The sequence below is a fragment of the Stegostoma tigrinum genome, chromosome 8, assembly GCF_030684315.1.
Source record: "Stegostoma tigrinum isolate sSteTig4 chromosome 8, sSteTig4.hap1, whole genome shotgun sequence".
Lineage (NCBI taxonomy): Eukaryota > Metazoa > Chordata > Chondrichthyes > Orectolobiformes > Stegostomatidae > Stegostoma > Stegostoma tigrinum.
In genome coordinates, this window is record NC_081361.1 from 53,025,829 (window position 1) to 53,042,230 (window position 16,402).

Below are 16,402 nucleotides of genomic sequence, written 5' to 3' on the forward strand. Positions count from 1 at the left end.
AAGAAAAGTTAGTTATCACAAGTTTAATAAGAGGCAAATTTTCACTAATCTCCCTATCACATACCAGATCTCCACCTGCTAACATGCGAATGATCCATTTCAAAAATAGATTGAAGTGTCTGCAAATTGGTGATTAGTCAGACCATTTTATACTAAAACCAAAAGTAATTTCTATGCTGGAAATCAGAAATAAAGAAAATCAAACTTTGCTGGAAAAACACAGCAGATCACATAACTTAAATGGAGAGAAAGCACAGTTCATGTTTTTGGTCAGTCACCACACGATTTTATACTCATTTTCACTGGGGAAGATGTCATCTACTGCATGTCTTTCTACAATAAGATAGCTAAGAACAATAAATTATGGATACAAACTAGGTCAAACCACCAACAACTAGTTATCATTATACGCAAATCACAGTTTAAAATCAAGGAAAAAAACAACAGGCAACTCTAATTATATTATTTTTAATGGTAAATACAAATAGGAAAATACAATTTGACTTAAATGAAAATCACAATCAAAATGAAATCATAACTGAATAATTTGAAGTCTTTCATAGTAACAATGGTTACTAATTTTACACTAAATTTCTCAGTCTTTATAAAATTCCTAAAAACAATGTAAAGAAAGCAAGCACAAATGCGCAGAGTTTTGGACTATATTTATTTGTACAAAGCACATTTGGTAAACTTAGCGCTAAGTCTTTCATTATACCAATACCATAAGATATTGATGCATTTAAGATACATGTTTTTTTAAAACTAATTATCCAATTTAACACTTCCATATCATGTCATCCCTATTCATTTCTTCATGCTTCCATTTTTGTTAGCTTAGTGGAAAGATTTGAATAACTTGAAGTGTTAATTTCATACAATCTTCAGAGGTTAAAACTTCTTACACTCAACCAGTGATGTCTAAGACTTGAAAGGAGTTGCAAACCTTACAAGATCACCAGTCACAAGCAAGATAATATATCAATTACAAGGTGTCATGTGACTTGCGTTCACACAGTCACATTACTCTGTTCCATGAGTGAGGTAGCCTTCAGACAGTTCTCACTTGGATAGTCCTACTTTCACTTTAAACATGGTTATACAAGAATTAAAAAGGAGTAGGATTTTTTGTGAACAAAAATTATTTGTGTGGTTATATACAGTGCATTCATTAAACTGGAACAATTCTGTTCACCAAAATGCTAGTGCTTCAATGAACAGTATTCCAATTATTTTTGGGAATATTATATGAACTGCTTTTAAAAGATCTTTGTACAAAAATTACTCAAACTGTGTAGTTTGTGAATTACGTGTGACAGTGTTTGTATTAGCCACAGCCCAGTATTTTCTTAACACAATGAAAAAGAAGTGTCTCTTCATATGGAAAAAGTTGGGAATCGTTATTGTATTCAACAGGACTGACTAGCCATTTTTGGTCACTTGTTTTCAAGGAGGGTAAGATCAGCCGTGGCTAAACAATGCAGTACTACACTACAGCCAAACAAACTTCAAAGTCTTTACTGGAAGTTCCATGCAATTCCAGTTGAAGCAATGGAATATTTCTAATATCCCATACAAATATTATCACTTTGAAACCTTGCTGATAACTGTACGCACAATGTTTATACAATAATTTTTCAATTATATTCAAAACCAATACTTCCCTTTAAGATCATATAATGCTAATTAAAACAAGATTCAACATAACTTGAAATTGCAGAACATTAACTTAACATTCTGAACCACCAGTCAGCACAATAAGTGTTACATCCTGTACTTTGTAGGTTTCTCTTTTGGAACCTAGCTTCTCTTTTTGCCAACATTTGTAAAACTAAATTTAGCATTAATAAAATAGTGTTTTTTAAAATATTAAGACACTGTGAATTAGTACCCAAAAATACAGGTACAAATAAATATCAAAATAGTAACAGCATACCAATCCTAGAAAAAAAAATTAAGAGGCAATTTGGCTTTTTAGTCATTAATTGGTATGCACATGAATACTGTCTTCTCATTAGGCCAATTACTTGGTAGGTGAATTACAGCAAAATGTTTTTTTTAAGCAACCAAATTGTTTAATCATTGATATAACATATATACATTTTCATGAAAAAGCTGAAGTTTTAAATGGATTATTTTGCAAAGAGAACATCTCAAACTGAAGGTCAGGAATTTAATAAAGGGATTTTTCCAAATCAAAGAGAAATGCTGTATAGTCTATTTCTGCAAGACTTTCCATTCTTCCAATTAGGAATGTTCCAGAGTTTCTCCAAATGATACCCTTGTATCAAAGGAAGAACAAAATTAAACTCCTGGATGGGTTAAAGTAAGAGTACACAGCACCCAACATTTTCTTCTTAGTCCCACAATACCAAGCAGCTAAATCAAAGCTCAGGGAACCGGCTAGGGTCTTCACTATAGTCACTTGGAATATTGAAGATAGAGTCGTTAAACCCGTCATATCGGAATTCCTGAAATGTCACAGTGGCAGTGATGGTTGGAAACACAGGTATGTCTAAAAAACAGGAAACAAACTGATTAGTGCAGGTCAAAAATCATACAGCAGTTAGTACGTGCCTTGTGTAAAATGCTCCAGATTGAGAGAGTGTTCCTCACTTCTAGCAGAATGTTTGGTCTTAAAGTATTTTGAAGGCAACCAACATGACTATCACTATACCATATACAAATCAACTGTTTTGTATTACTTGCTGCCTTTCAAATTTGCATTTTAGCAATGCACAAACCAAACTAGATTTAAAAATGGAGAAAAATTACAATTAAACATTTCTTACATAGCACCCTACTTGGAGGCATACAGCATGCAGAGACCCACCTTTGCAGTGGGTGGAGGGGGAAGAGCTGGGCTGGTTGTGTGGCGCATCCCAAAACCAGTCCAACCGGTCTCTGCCTCCCTAACCTGTTCTTTCTCTCACCCATTCCTCCCTCCCACCAAGCCGCACCTCCATCTCTTACCTACTAACTTCATCCCACCTCCTTGACCTGTCTGTCTTCCCTGGACTGACCTATCCCCTCCCTACCTATACTCTCCTCTCCACCTATCTTCTTTTCTCTCCATCTTCAGTCTGCCTCCCCCTCTCTCCCTATTTATTCCAGAACCCTCACCCCATCCCCCTCTCTGATGAAGGGTCGAGGCCCGAAACATCAGCTTTTGTGCTCCCGAGATGCTGCTGGGCCTGCTGTGTTCATCTAGCCTCACATTTTATTATGCTAAATAAAACTAATTCCTTCTGTCTACCATTGCTTCATACCCCTCTATTTCTTGCATGTTGATATGCTTATCGAAAAGTTCTTAAATGTCCTTGTCAGATCTGCCTCCAACACCACTCGACAGTGCATTCCAAACTCCCAAGGCACTGCAAAATAAAAAAACCTGTCCCTGACCGCCTTTGAACTATCCCCCTTCACCTTAAATGTTGGCCCCTTAGTATTAGGCATTTCAACTCTGGGGGCAAGATTTTGACTGTTAACCTTGTCTGTGCTCTCAATTTTAATGGACTTCTATCTGGTCTGCCCTCAGTCTCTGCTGCTCCAAAGAAAACAAGCCTAGGTTTTTTTCCCCTAGCTCTCCTTATCACCTCATACTCTCTAATACAGGCAGCATCCTGGTAAACCTTGTCTGCACCCTCTCCAAAACCTCCACATCCTTCCAGTAATGCTACCTTTCAAGTGATGCAAGGAGAAAGAACAAGATTGCAGTAGTCCTACTGTATATTAGAATCTCCTACTGTATTTGTATGTCATAACATGTGCGGCATACATCAGAACAAGATCTCCATGTCAAAAGTTGAGAGGCACTTCATGATCTTCCTTTTTAACCTCCATGTCCAAATGGACAGAGAACAACTAAATTCTGACTGCTGTCAGTACCTGATGGACATGTTCAGTTTCTAGCTGTATACAAGCCCATCACAATCACCACCAATGGATTCAGCCACAGAAGAATCATAGTCACTGTGCAAAGGCACAGAGAAATGGAGGAGAACAGGTGTGTCAACAAGCCCAGGACCAGGACCAGCCCTCCCTCAAAGCTCCACAGACTGTACACTCGTTGAGTTGGAAATGCCATATCATGACCAGGTGACTTCAACGTAAAAACATCTACTCCATCAATACCAGGCACCCTGGTGATCATCAGTACCAAATCTCAGAAGTCTGCAGCAAGAACCCTGGGAGTTCCCATAATGCCTATATACTCCTGAACTCCCCTTTCTGCTTTGTTTCAAGGGCCAGAAGCCTAATAAGGATGGTTAATTGAGACAGTTAACTACTGCAACCAGGGATGATAACCCTTTGGAGACCAAAGCATTTATACAATATAGTCCATCACAGAAGATAGGCATGCTGAAGATGAAGTTTTGATGCGTGAATTGCTCCAGGCAGGGCAGTAGTGGTCTTAAGTACATTCCAGGCAGGATACTGCACAACTAAAGCAGGGAAAGACAGGAGGCGATGGACATTGAGGAACTGGGACAGCAGCCTTCAGAGGGCTGTGCAGTGTTGGGTACAAAAATCAGACAGGACTTAGGTGACACCAGATTCCAGCAGGTGCAAGCTTGGGGAAATGTTCATTTATTGTCTGTATATTTGAGACTCCTCCAAAAAGCTAAACAGCCCATTTGTTCCCATACACATATGTCTTTTGTTTCTTTGTTCTTCACTTCTGTTGTTCAATTCAAGTTAAGGCTTTCAACTGTCTGAAGACTTTCCAGCATGTGATGCTTCCACATGGAATAATACCAAGATCTTACACCAAGATGAGCGTTATGGAAAGAGCAGCATTGTCTTCAGAGTTTAACATAGATTAGATTAGATCTCTCTGTACCAGAGATCACATTACTGAAACTCTTCTGAACTGCTTCCAATGAAGTAATATCTTTAAATAAGGGGGCCAAAACTGCGCATAGTACTCCATATGTACTCTCACCAGCACTCTGTATAGTAGTGCACTTTGTAAGGTTGCAGCATGACTTCTTATACACCAAGCCCCTCGAAATAACAGCCAACATTCCATTAGTGTTCCTGATTACCTGCTGCACCTGTGCTACCTTTCTGCATTTTGTACACAAGACCCTTCCCCAAATCCCTGTTTTACCCCTTTCAGCAGGTTCTCTATTAAGACAATGTTTTGCCCTCCCTTCCAAAATGAACAACTTCACATTTTCCTGCAGTATACCCCATTTGCCAATTCTGGATACAGCACACTTGCTTTCTTTCTCCAAACAATTAATGCATAATGTAAACAACAATGGTCCCAGCACCGATCCCTATGGAACCCCACTAGTTACAAGTCATCAACTTGAAAAATAACCCCTTGTATCCCCATTAGCTGTTTCCTGCCCATCAGCTGATGCTCTATCCATGCCAATATACTACATCCAGCACCATGAGCACCTACTGCAGGATTTAACCTTTTGTGCGGTACTTTATTGATGCGAGTGATCAGTTGCAACAAGCCTGTTCACATCTTCCTTTATTTTGAGTCCTATCAACACGAGATCAGTTTGTAGTGAAAGGTAAACAGAATAAAGGGTTCCTGTTATAATCCCTGAGCACTGCTGAAACTATATAGATGTTTGACGAAATTAAAAAAAGTGAAATCCAGGGACGAGCGTCACTTAGGAGTGATTGCTGAAATATGATCAGATCTTAAATTACGTCAGATATCCTGCCTTGTATGAAAAGAGACTCTGTTACACTTCTTCACAGCGGCAGCAAGTTAGTAATGTCAAGCTTAATATCTAATGTATAAACTCAAAGAAAAGTGACATTACGTGGAAGTGTCTGACACTGTGGCAATATTAAATAGATTTGGCAGCTCACAACTGGATACCCATATGGCACTGAGGACCATGACAGGCAGAATTCTATTCTACTATGACCAATAAGCACATGGTTCCCCATTTTACCATTATCTTATTACTTACCTAGTTTAACAGGAAATCCTGGTGGAAGCTTCATCTGAACAAATTCTCTGAGTTTATTAAAGTGCTTGAAGGGTGCTACGACCTCTAAAACATTCAGTAACCTTTCAGTGAAAGATCAACAGAAAAAAAATGTTAGAAAGCCAGAAATCAAACAACCACAGTAAAAAGTCAGGAAAATAAAAAAATGCTTTTCAACTGATTATTTGAGATCGTTACACGGGATTTTAATATTAACCTGACTACACCAGTAAATTTTTTTTAAAAATCAAAAGAATGAGACACGAACCATTGACAAACAAACTGGTTAAAATCTTTCATTTCAGTTCAAACACAATTGTGTTACACAGCACCTTTAAATATTATAAAACAGTTTGAATGGCTCTTCATAAGACTAGAGCACTACAGGATACTGAGTCAGAAAGAAATGCTAGTTCACATACCAAAACTTGACAAAACGTTGTAATTTTAAAAGGAAAGTGGCTAACAGAGGAAAGAAAAGTGCACAAAGGTCTTGGGCCCAATCAACTAAAAGCACAGGCACAAGGTGGAAGTGATCAAAATCAGAGAAGCTCAAGAGGCTAGAATTTAAAGAAAGATACCTTGGAGGCAGTAAATGTAAAGGGGTGGAGGAATAGAAGTCATGGAGAAATTTGAAAACAAGGAAAGAGAATTTTAAGACCTAGACTTTGAAAATTAATGCACATGGGTAATCACTGAAAGACATTTGGTGCCGGTTAATATTATGCAAGAGCAGGAACGGAACCTACTGCATGTGACCTTCCTGGTATAAGTGAACTGAAGTTTCATTATTAAAAAAATCTCCATTTTAGGAAAGGGCATGTTAAGATATTTAATTATCTTTAGATGTCTACTCTGCAAGTTAATTTCTCTTACACCAGAAGATAACATTTCAACCAAACAATTCAGTTTCGGCACTGAGGAAAACCAAGAAGCAAAAGTGATTTTGACTGGAAATTTTATAGAATGTTAATCTGCATTTTATTGTTTAAGTTCTGTTTGTACTTAAAGAATTGTGTGTTGTGTATTTACAACACATCTGCAAGAAAATGACGGTATGTCATACAATACCACTCACGAGTCAATGCCCAGAGGAAACTCCTGGCTCATGGCAATGGTGGCTTTGAATGTTTTTTTGCTCTCTTTGCAGACCAATTCTCTCCCTAGATGAGGAGCCCTAAATGGAAATGTGGAGTCACATTAGAGAACTGTTGAAATAATTACATACAATGTAGAAGAGAAAATAAGATTTATTACATCTGAAAAAGGGGAGCATGCATATTAACCAAGATCAGTGTAGCAAACAAAGATTTTTCCCCATTACAAGTTTTAATGCAAAGAAAAGAAAAGCGCCACTGAGAAATATTGAAAATAAATCAATTTTCCAAGCAATTCAAGAAAATGCATCCCTAAATATCAAAGTGATTAAGCAAATAAAAATGAAAACAAAATTAACCCCTTGCTTTAGAATCCTTGAAAATAAATACTGTCCCCAAAAAAAAACACAAGATTTAATGTGCACTGCTATTACCACTAACATCACCATAAAGTTGTTTCCGGTTTCCATGGCAGTTCTAAAGTTATAATGCAACACGACAGCATAGACCAGAGCAAGGTCTGGGAGACATCGAGAAGAGGTCTCAATTATCTTTAACAAGTATAATCCCAGCACATCAAAAACAAGTTTCAAAGTTCTGGATTGTTTGAACTTAGCAAAACTGCTTGAAATGCATTTGGGAACAACTCCAGCCAGTCTCAAACATGTTGCATAGGGGATTCTGCTACTAAAATGCTATTAAGATTATGGTGGCTAGATTTCTGAGACATTGTAAAATTGCAGAGAGGGGTAGGATGGCAACTGAATAGGTGACTGGGTCACAGCCATATAAAAGGTGATAGAATCAAGCCTAGTCAAGTTTGGGGGAAGTCAGGCATCTGGGTTGGGTTAGTTGGTAAAGTTGGAGTGAAGGGGGCAAGAGTCTAGTAGCAAACCCACTTCAGGAACAGTCAGAGGATTAGAGAGAGTATAACTGGGAAGGTAATTTGGAGAACTGCCAAGGACGACAACACTTCTGTTTATGGAACAATTATCAAAAAAAACAAAAAAGAGGGCGGCACGGTGGCTCAGCGGTTAGCACTGCAGCCTCAGAGCCAGGGCCCCAGGTCCGATTCCAGCCTCGGACAACAGACTGTGCGGAGTTTGCAAATTCTCCCCGTATCTGCGTGGGTTTCCTCCAGGTGCTCCGGTTTCCTCCCACCGTCCAAAGATGTGCAGGCTTGGTGCACTGGCCATGCTAACTTGCCCATAGTGTTCATGGGTGTGTGGGTTATTGGGGGGTGGGGGGTGGGGGGTGGGGGGTGGGGGGTGGGGGGTGGGGGGTGGGGTGGGGGGATCTGGGTGAGAGGCTGCAAGGGGCGGTGTGGACTTGTTGGGCCGAAGGGCCTGTTTCCACACTGTAGGAAAATCCAAAATAATGCACAACAATAGATCCAAACTCAGTGAGCCCAGAAGTTCAGCACTTTCAGGCAATTCCTGCATGACCATCACGCCCCAAAAGTTGCATAATCTATCTGGTGACCAGAAGATCCGTGCCATTGTAATTCAGTGTATTAAGGAGGTTTTACCTATCTCATAGCACATACTGAACAAGGAGAAAACAAAACTATCCAGAAACTCAAGGTGAATGCTAACATGAATAGGAAAAAAAAAGTCTAATTCAAGTATTATCTGCTAATAAAACAAATAATATTGTAACGTTTGCTCATAATTCCATTATACCTACTTTCCAGACTCTGCTGAGATGTACTCCTCCCAAGTGATTGTGTTAGCAGGTGGGGCGCTGAGTGACTGTCTACGAACAGGCTGTAAAAGGGAATAAAATATTCAACTATTCAAAACTTTAAATATCCCTATAGGGAAATTTCATATGTACTAGACTCCTACAAACCTCATATTCCATCTACTGAAAATTATAGCTTTCAAATTTCCTGAATAACTATATTTTAGTTTGCCCTGATGCCAGCATAAAACCATGAATGCCTCATTTCTTTGGTGCTGGTTCACATGAATGTTCAGCAAAAAAATGTGAACAAATCAAGACCTCAGAAATGCTACCTTATTTCGACTGTTACAGTAAAGATGTCTCCTACTGAAAATACGTAGTCGAGAAAACATGTCAATAACTCCAGAATATTTGTAAGTTATTGACAGTGCTGGTTTAGGGTTATTGCTGATCCATAACCACCTCGAGCAGTTATTCCATCCACAGGTCTAAAGAAATCTGCTCTTTCCCTTTCATAATTTTTCTTCCTTCAGCATACCAAATTTTTATTCCCAAGCATTTAACAGTTTACAAAAATCAAGGAGAATCAAGGGGGTCAAAACTGTGGCATACAAACTCTGAAGTAGCAACAGTTGACTAGCCTGGGCTGATTTTTAAACATTACTAGGGAGGAAAAAAAAACACTCCACATCCTTGTTTAAAATATCATTTCCATAACAAGTGATCAGTTAAGCTGGAAAACAGCAATAGAGGAAAAGAAGAAAGCAGACCGAGTGTAAAACAATTCTGGGTGCAGCATCTTACGACTCAGATTGTTAAGCAGCTAACAGCCTGAATAGATTAGGAACATACAGAAAAGGAATCTATGCTAACAATTCAAAAATAATTTCCTTTTCTCACAGCAATGGATGAAAAAAGTTGTGATTTTTTGCTTTAATATAATCAGTTTTTGCTTTGAGTTTGTTAGACTGTAAAAATAGCTTCAAAATTAAAGGCAAATATTCCCCAAATCTACAAGCAATATTTTCAGCACTTGTAAAATGATGCTTAAAATTGAAGTGATAAAATACCCTACAGTTCTTGTACAAGACCACTTGGTGACAGCAAAGGAATTATTTTGGCTTTAGCAGAACAAAGCGGGTAAAACACATTTACAGAATCATGTTAACATTTCGGGTCCGGTGACCCTTTCTCCGAACGGTTCCAAGGGTTGGTCACTGGAACCAAAGCGTTAACTCTGTTTTCTCCTTCACAGATGCTGCCAGATCTGCTGAACTTTACCAGCAACTTTGTTTTCATTCTTGGATTTACAGCAGCAACAGTTCTTTTCTTTTTTAATTTACAGAATCAATCTTTTGGAAAGGGGCATTCAAATTAAAATGGTTTCTAGCTTCTGTACCTCTAAGTGGGCAGAATTAGATGTTGTTAACATAAGCAATTTGTATTATATTTGTGGGCATAAAGGATTTTTTGCAGAAAAGCCAACAGGAAACGTTATTATAGTAAATACTCCGCTACAGTGTTTTCACAGTGAGTCAGGATTTGCCATTTCGTTACTGTAGATACGTCATACAAGGAACAACAAAACACAATGACTTGTGGTAAAAAAGTCATGTTAGCAATGAGTCATTAGCTTATCAGGTATTAACTAGTTCAGGTAACTAGTTTCTCCAACAAAAGCTGACATTACTTGAAACTTGAACAATTAAAATTATACTAGTATACTAATTGAATTTGAAACAGAAAACAAATGTTATGGCACAGGAGAACATTCAGACAGCCAATCATGTCTGCGCTGACTCTCTAACTTACCTAATGCCACTCCCCCACATTCTCCTTTTAAGAATGAACATTCTTCGTTTCTAGATACAATCCAATTCCTTAAATGAAAGCCTCGACTGAATCCAAGTCTACTAGTCTCAGACAGAGTTTTCAGGTCTTAATTACTCAAATGTTTAAAATAAATCTTCATTGTTTCCTTTGCTAATCACCCAAAAATCAATCCTCACTTGTTCTTGCCATTTACTCAGCCTAGAACCCCTCAAGATTTGAACACCTCAAAATCTCCTCTCAACCATCTCATCTCCAAGGAGAAGAGTCCCAAATTTGCAAATCTTTCTACGTAATTGAAGTTTATCTCTGGAACCATTTTATTGTATCTTTACTGTAGTCTCCAAGATGGATGTGAAGGCATTAAAGTGCAGAACCCTGAACTGGATGCAATAATAATGGAGGCCAAGTCAATACACCTAATAAAATATGTAAAAGAAACAATGTTATTAATAGAGACACAATGTAGGATACTGTGTTTTATTAATTACTCTCTCAACCTGGCCTATTGCTTCCAAATGACTTATACACTTATACACCCTGGTCTAGTTTCTCTGTTCCTGTAACCCTTTTGAAAAAAAAAAAGTGTATCCCTTTATTTCATATTGTCTGTCTACACTATTTGTACCAAAACGGAATCACTTCCAGCATCTACAGTTCTTGCTAGCTCAGTGGTTGAAGTAGTGCCTTGTATAGTTTTAGCTTGATTTCTCTATTTCTATACTCCACTCTGAAATATTGGACAACATTCCATCTGCCTTCATTACTTGAACTTTTTTTTAAAGCTAGCTTTCAAAGCAAAAGAATTCTACACAAGGATATCCAAATCCCTCTGATATAGCTTTCTGCAGTCTTTCTTCATTCGCTTATTCAGATCCTATATTCTTGCTGCCAAAAGAACACACATACTCACACCTTCTTACATATATTCCATCAGTTAAGAGTTTGCCCACTCACTGAGCTTATCCGAATCCCTTTGTAGACTCATGCAGCACTTGATTAGTGATAATATGCTTGTGGACATTCAGTTCAGGTTCCACTAGGGCCACTCAGGTCCTGACATCATCAGAGCCTTCGTTCAAATACAGACAAAAAAGGTGAACTCCAAGAGAGTGATAGGCTTTGACATCAAGGCCACATAATCAAGTGTGGTATCAAGGAACCAGGGGAATCTCTCTGCTGATCAGATTCACACCCAGCACAAAGGAAATTGTCTACTGTTGTTGGAGGTCAAGGACATCTTCGCAGATTCTATGCTGAAGAACTCCTAAGACACAGCCATCTTTTAAATGTTTTAACAATGACCTACCCTCCATCATAAAGTCAGAAGTGGGGATGTTCATGGATGATTGTATAATGTTTAGCATCATTCGCAATTCCTTACATACTGCAGCAGTACATGTGAGAAAGTAATAAAGCCCAGACAAAATCCAGGCTTGGACTGACACATAAGCAATATTCGTGACACAAATGCCAGGTACAAAGATACTGTGAAACCATCACTGAATCCCGAACATCCTGTGGGTTACCACTCACCAGAACTGAAGGATTGGATTTGTAATTACTGTAGCCACAGCAGGCTAGAGGCTATAAATCCCACAAGTAACTCTCTTCCTGACTCCCCAAAACACGTCCATCTACAAAAACACAAACCTGGTGTGTGATGGAAGCTTGCTCACTTTATTAGATGATTTATATTACATTGTCTACAGAAATTGTGCATTATGTTTCCAATACTCGAACACCCAGTGCTTTAGGTAATCAACTATCTTGCTAGTAACCATATCTTAACTCATGTTCTCTCAAAAACTGACTGTCATACAAATCAGAGATAATGGGAACTGCAGATGCTGGAGAATCCTCTCTGATGAAGGGTCTAGGCCCGAAACGTCAGCTTTTGTGCTCCTGGGATGCTGCTTGGCCTGCTGTGTTCATCCAGCCTCACATTTTGTTGTCATACAAATCAGTTGAGTCAATGGTGAGCTTTTATAAGCATGCTGTAGGTCTGGATCTTCTATATGAAATGAAAGGGGCTCTGAGATTCTTTCCAATCATGCAGGTTATCAGGAATCTCCACTCTTAATGCTTGCCATTAAAAAGGTGTTGGAAAGATTTATAGGTGGATAACCTGATAGCTGTGTAAGACGACACCTTCCTTGGCCATCAAGTCCTGGTTGGAGTCCAAAGCTTCAGCTTTGGACTCCTGACCTCTCATTCAGATCCACAATAAAAGGCAGTCCCCTCCCTCTACAACACTGAGCCAAAATTAGAGACTGCCTGACTCGCCCCAACAAGCCTAGCCCACTCTGGATTCCAGGGTAGCTATGTTGTTGCCACTACTGGCAGGGAGAGGCCACAACTCCCAAAATGTACAGTTAGAACTGAAAGGCTGAAAGTTCTTGGTGGCTGGATCTCCACCATGCATGGAAGCCCTGATGTCAGGCAGTTAATTTCACGACAGGCACTAAATTGAATTAAAAGCTTCCATAAATCATGAGGGGTACGGCTCAGGTAAATAGCAGGTATCTTCTCCCTACAGTGGGGGATTTCTAGACGGGGGAGGGGGCACATTATTAAAAGGCAAGAGGAGAAAGTTTATAAAAAAGTCCTTTCTTATAAACCTAAGAAGCAGGTGTTCATTTGTAGAACAAACTAACAGAAGTGGAGGATGCGGGTACAGTTACAACGTTTAAAAACATTTGGAGAAGTTCATTAAAAAATGTTTGGAAGGATATGGCCAAGTATAGGCAAATGGGCACTAGTTGAGTTTGGGATTGTGGTTGGCACGGACTAACTGGGCTGAAGGGCTTGCTGCAGTGTTTTACGGCTCCATTTATAGTTATAATGGGATCCATCGTGTTTCAGATTCAATGATCTACAGTAATCTACTAGAAAGTGGATTTGACAGGAAAAGCCTTCCTTCCACTCAATGGTTTATACCCTTAATATGGGCCTCCTTTTTGGAGTACACAAGTCAAATCTGCAGCCTTTTGCTTGTCCAGAAAATCTTTTGAAATAGGACTTCTAAAGTCTTAGAAATGCTGGTTGCGGTTCTAATAGGATGTAGACTATTTAGAGAGGTCTTGCAGCACAATAGGTACTGTCTCTGCTACTGTACCAGAAAATCTAGCTTCAAGTCCACTCTAGGACTTAATGACAATAGATTGTGAATGGACAACATGGTCAAACAGGTGAATTGATGAAGTCATAAATCCTTCCTATATGCCTATGGCAGGCAGCATGAGCAGGAGAGCCACTTGATATTTGATGTCCACAGTTGCCCCTCAACTTGTGGCCTCTGACTCAGGCCAGGAAGAATCAGCTATATAAAACAGATGTAAGGGCTAAATGCTTGTGATACGCAGGTCCAGGTCGCAACCATACAGATGATAATGATTCCTGAATATACAAATCGCGTAAAATGGATGCACGAGACAGTAATGGAGAGTTTGAAAAAGAGTTTTAATTTCGAGTATTATATGCCAACTATTCTTAACTATTTACCTGTAATTAGAGTTTAATTACTTTTAACAAATAGTAACTCAAGTACAGAAAGCACACAGGGTAGGTTTCTATCTCAGACTAAGAACCAAACAAAATGGGGGAATTTTACCTAATTCAATCTTTGTACCAAGAACAGGACACGATTTCCAGACAGAATCATGACAATATAAAAAAAGATATTTTGTGGTGTTTAGTCTCTCCAAACAGCTATTCACTAAACAAAGAGCTCAGCATCCATCTAGCAATATGTTCAATTTTAGACTCATACAATAAGGAAACTAATTTCAGCAATATTCAAGTTGCATGTTACTCGAAACTCAATTTTACTCTCAAATTTAAAAACAAATTTGATCTTATTTAACTCTCATTTAAAACAGGATACTCAATAAAATGAGGTTTACCTCAAAATTTTGTTCCATCAAGTTTCCTCCTTTGCTCAGACTTTCCATTATAGCCTTATTTCTTAGAATGTCCTCTTCACTAAGGTGCTCACGACGCTTTCTTGATTCCAAAACCAGACCATTTACAGAATAAAAATCTGCCAAGAAGTTCCCAACTCGTTCCTTTAAAGATTTGTTATTCTCAAAGTTAGGCAATTTTATTAACTGCACAGCATCACATTTAAGTAGAAACAAAAGCAAAACACCTTCCAAACCTGTGACACCTGCCACCTAGGTGGGACAAAAGCAGATGTACAGCAAGACTATAGCCTGAAAACTCCCCTTCAAAGATACCCTGACTTGGAACCATATAGCAATTTCTTCACTGCTGCAGGATCAAAATCCTGAACTTCCTTGTTATGGGTCTACCCACATTTCACAGAATGTAGCAGTTCAAGAGGTAGCTCGTACAAGCTTCAAGGGTAATTAGGGATAGGTAGCAAGTACCAGGCTAATCTACCAGCAAAACCTGTATCTGAAATAATATTAAGAACGTAAGAGGGAAGAGGTTGCTACTCCTTAGGCAATGATCTTTGCATCCTCACCTGTCCGCTGGAATAGTACCAGGTGATTGGAGGGTGTCAAATGTTAATTCCTTGTTCAAGAAAGGGATTAGGGATAATCTTGGGAATTACAGACCAGTCAGACTGACTTCTGTGGTGGGCAAACTATTGGAGAGGATTCTGAGAGATAGTATTTATGATTATTTGGAAAAACACAGTTTGATTAGAAACAAAGCTTTTTTTTGGGGCAGGGGGGGCGCGGCACGGTGGGCAGGTCATGCCTCACAAGCGTTATCGAATTCTTTGAGGACATGACAAAACACATGGATGAAGGCAGAACAGCGCACGTGGGGTATATGGATTTTAGCAAGGCATTTCATAAGGTTCCACATAGTAGGTTCATTCAGAAAGCGAGGCAGCATGGGATTCAGGGGAATTTGGCTGTCTGGAAGTGACTTGTTTGAAGACGTGGAAGAGTGGGATACTAAGTTTGCCGATGACATGAAGGTTGGAACAGGAGTTGTGGACAGCATGGAGGGCTACTGTAGATTGCAATGGGACATTGACAGGATGCAGAGCTGGGCAAACAAGCGACAGATGGAGTTCAACCCACAAAATTGTGAAGTGATTCATTTTGGAAGGTAAAATTTGAAGACCGGATTAAATGGCAGGATTCTCAGCAGCGTGGAGAAGCAGAGAAATCTTGGGGTCCACTTCCAAAGATTCCCTCAAAATTGCTATCCAAGTAGCTAGGGTTGTAAAGATGACGTATGGGGCGTTGGCTTTCATTGGTAGGGGAATGGAGTTTAAAAGCTGCAAGATTAAGATGTAGCTCTAAAAAATTCTGGTTAAACCATACTTGGAATACCATGTTCAGTTCTGGTCCCCTCATTATAGGAAGAATGTGGAGGCTTTAGAGAGAGTACAGAGGAGATTTACCAGGAGGCTGCCTGAACTGGAGGGCAGGTCTTGTGAGGAAAGGTTGAGGGAGTTACAGCCTTTTTCATTGGAGCGAAGAAGGGTGAGAGGTGACTTGATAGAGGCGTACAAGATGAGAGGCACAGATACAGTGGATTGTCAGAGACTTCTTCCCAGGGCAGAAATGACTATTACAAGGGGGCATAACTTTAAGGTGACTGGAGGAAGGTTCTTCACAGAGCGATGGGCATGTGGAATCAAATACTTTAGTGACTTTTAAGTGACTCTTGAATAGGCACATGGAGGATAGTATAATGTGGGGTATACAGGGTAGTTTGATCTTAGAGATAATGGGAACTGCAGATTCCAAGATAATAAAATGTGAGGCTGGATGAACACAGCAGGCCAAGCAGCATCCCAGGAGCTCTCTGATGAAGGGTCTAGGCCCGAAACGTCAGCCC

At 39.3% G+C, this 16,402-nt stretch overlaps 1 protein-coding gene across 1 annotated transcript in view; it reads right to left on the reverse strand.

The window, feature by feature from the left end:
* Nucleotides 1-569: 569 nt before the first annotated feature.
* The window catches only part of ankrd13c (ankyrin repeat domain 13C), a 75,169-nt gene continuing 59,336 nt past the window's right edge, over nt 570-16,402 (reverse strand). The window contains exons 9-13 of the mRNA XM_048539252.2: nt 14,482-14,643; nt 8,747-8,826; nt 7,042-7,140; nt 5,946-6,046; nt 570-2,515 (exon numbers count right to left, since the gene is read on the reverse strand). Of these exons, the coding sequence (XP_048395209.1) occupies nt 2,385-2,515; nt 5,946-6,046; nt 7,042-7,140; nt 8,747-8,826; nt 14,482-14,643 (573 nt within the window). The 3' untranslated portion in view covers nt 570-2,384. The remainder of the gene's footprint in view (nt 2,516-5,945; nt 6,047-7,041; nt 7,141-8,746; nt 8,827-14,481; nt 14,644-16,402) is intronic.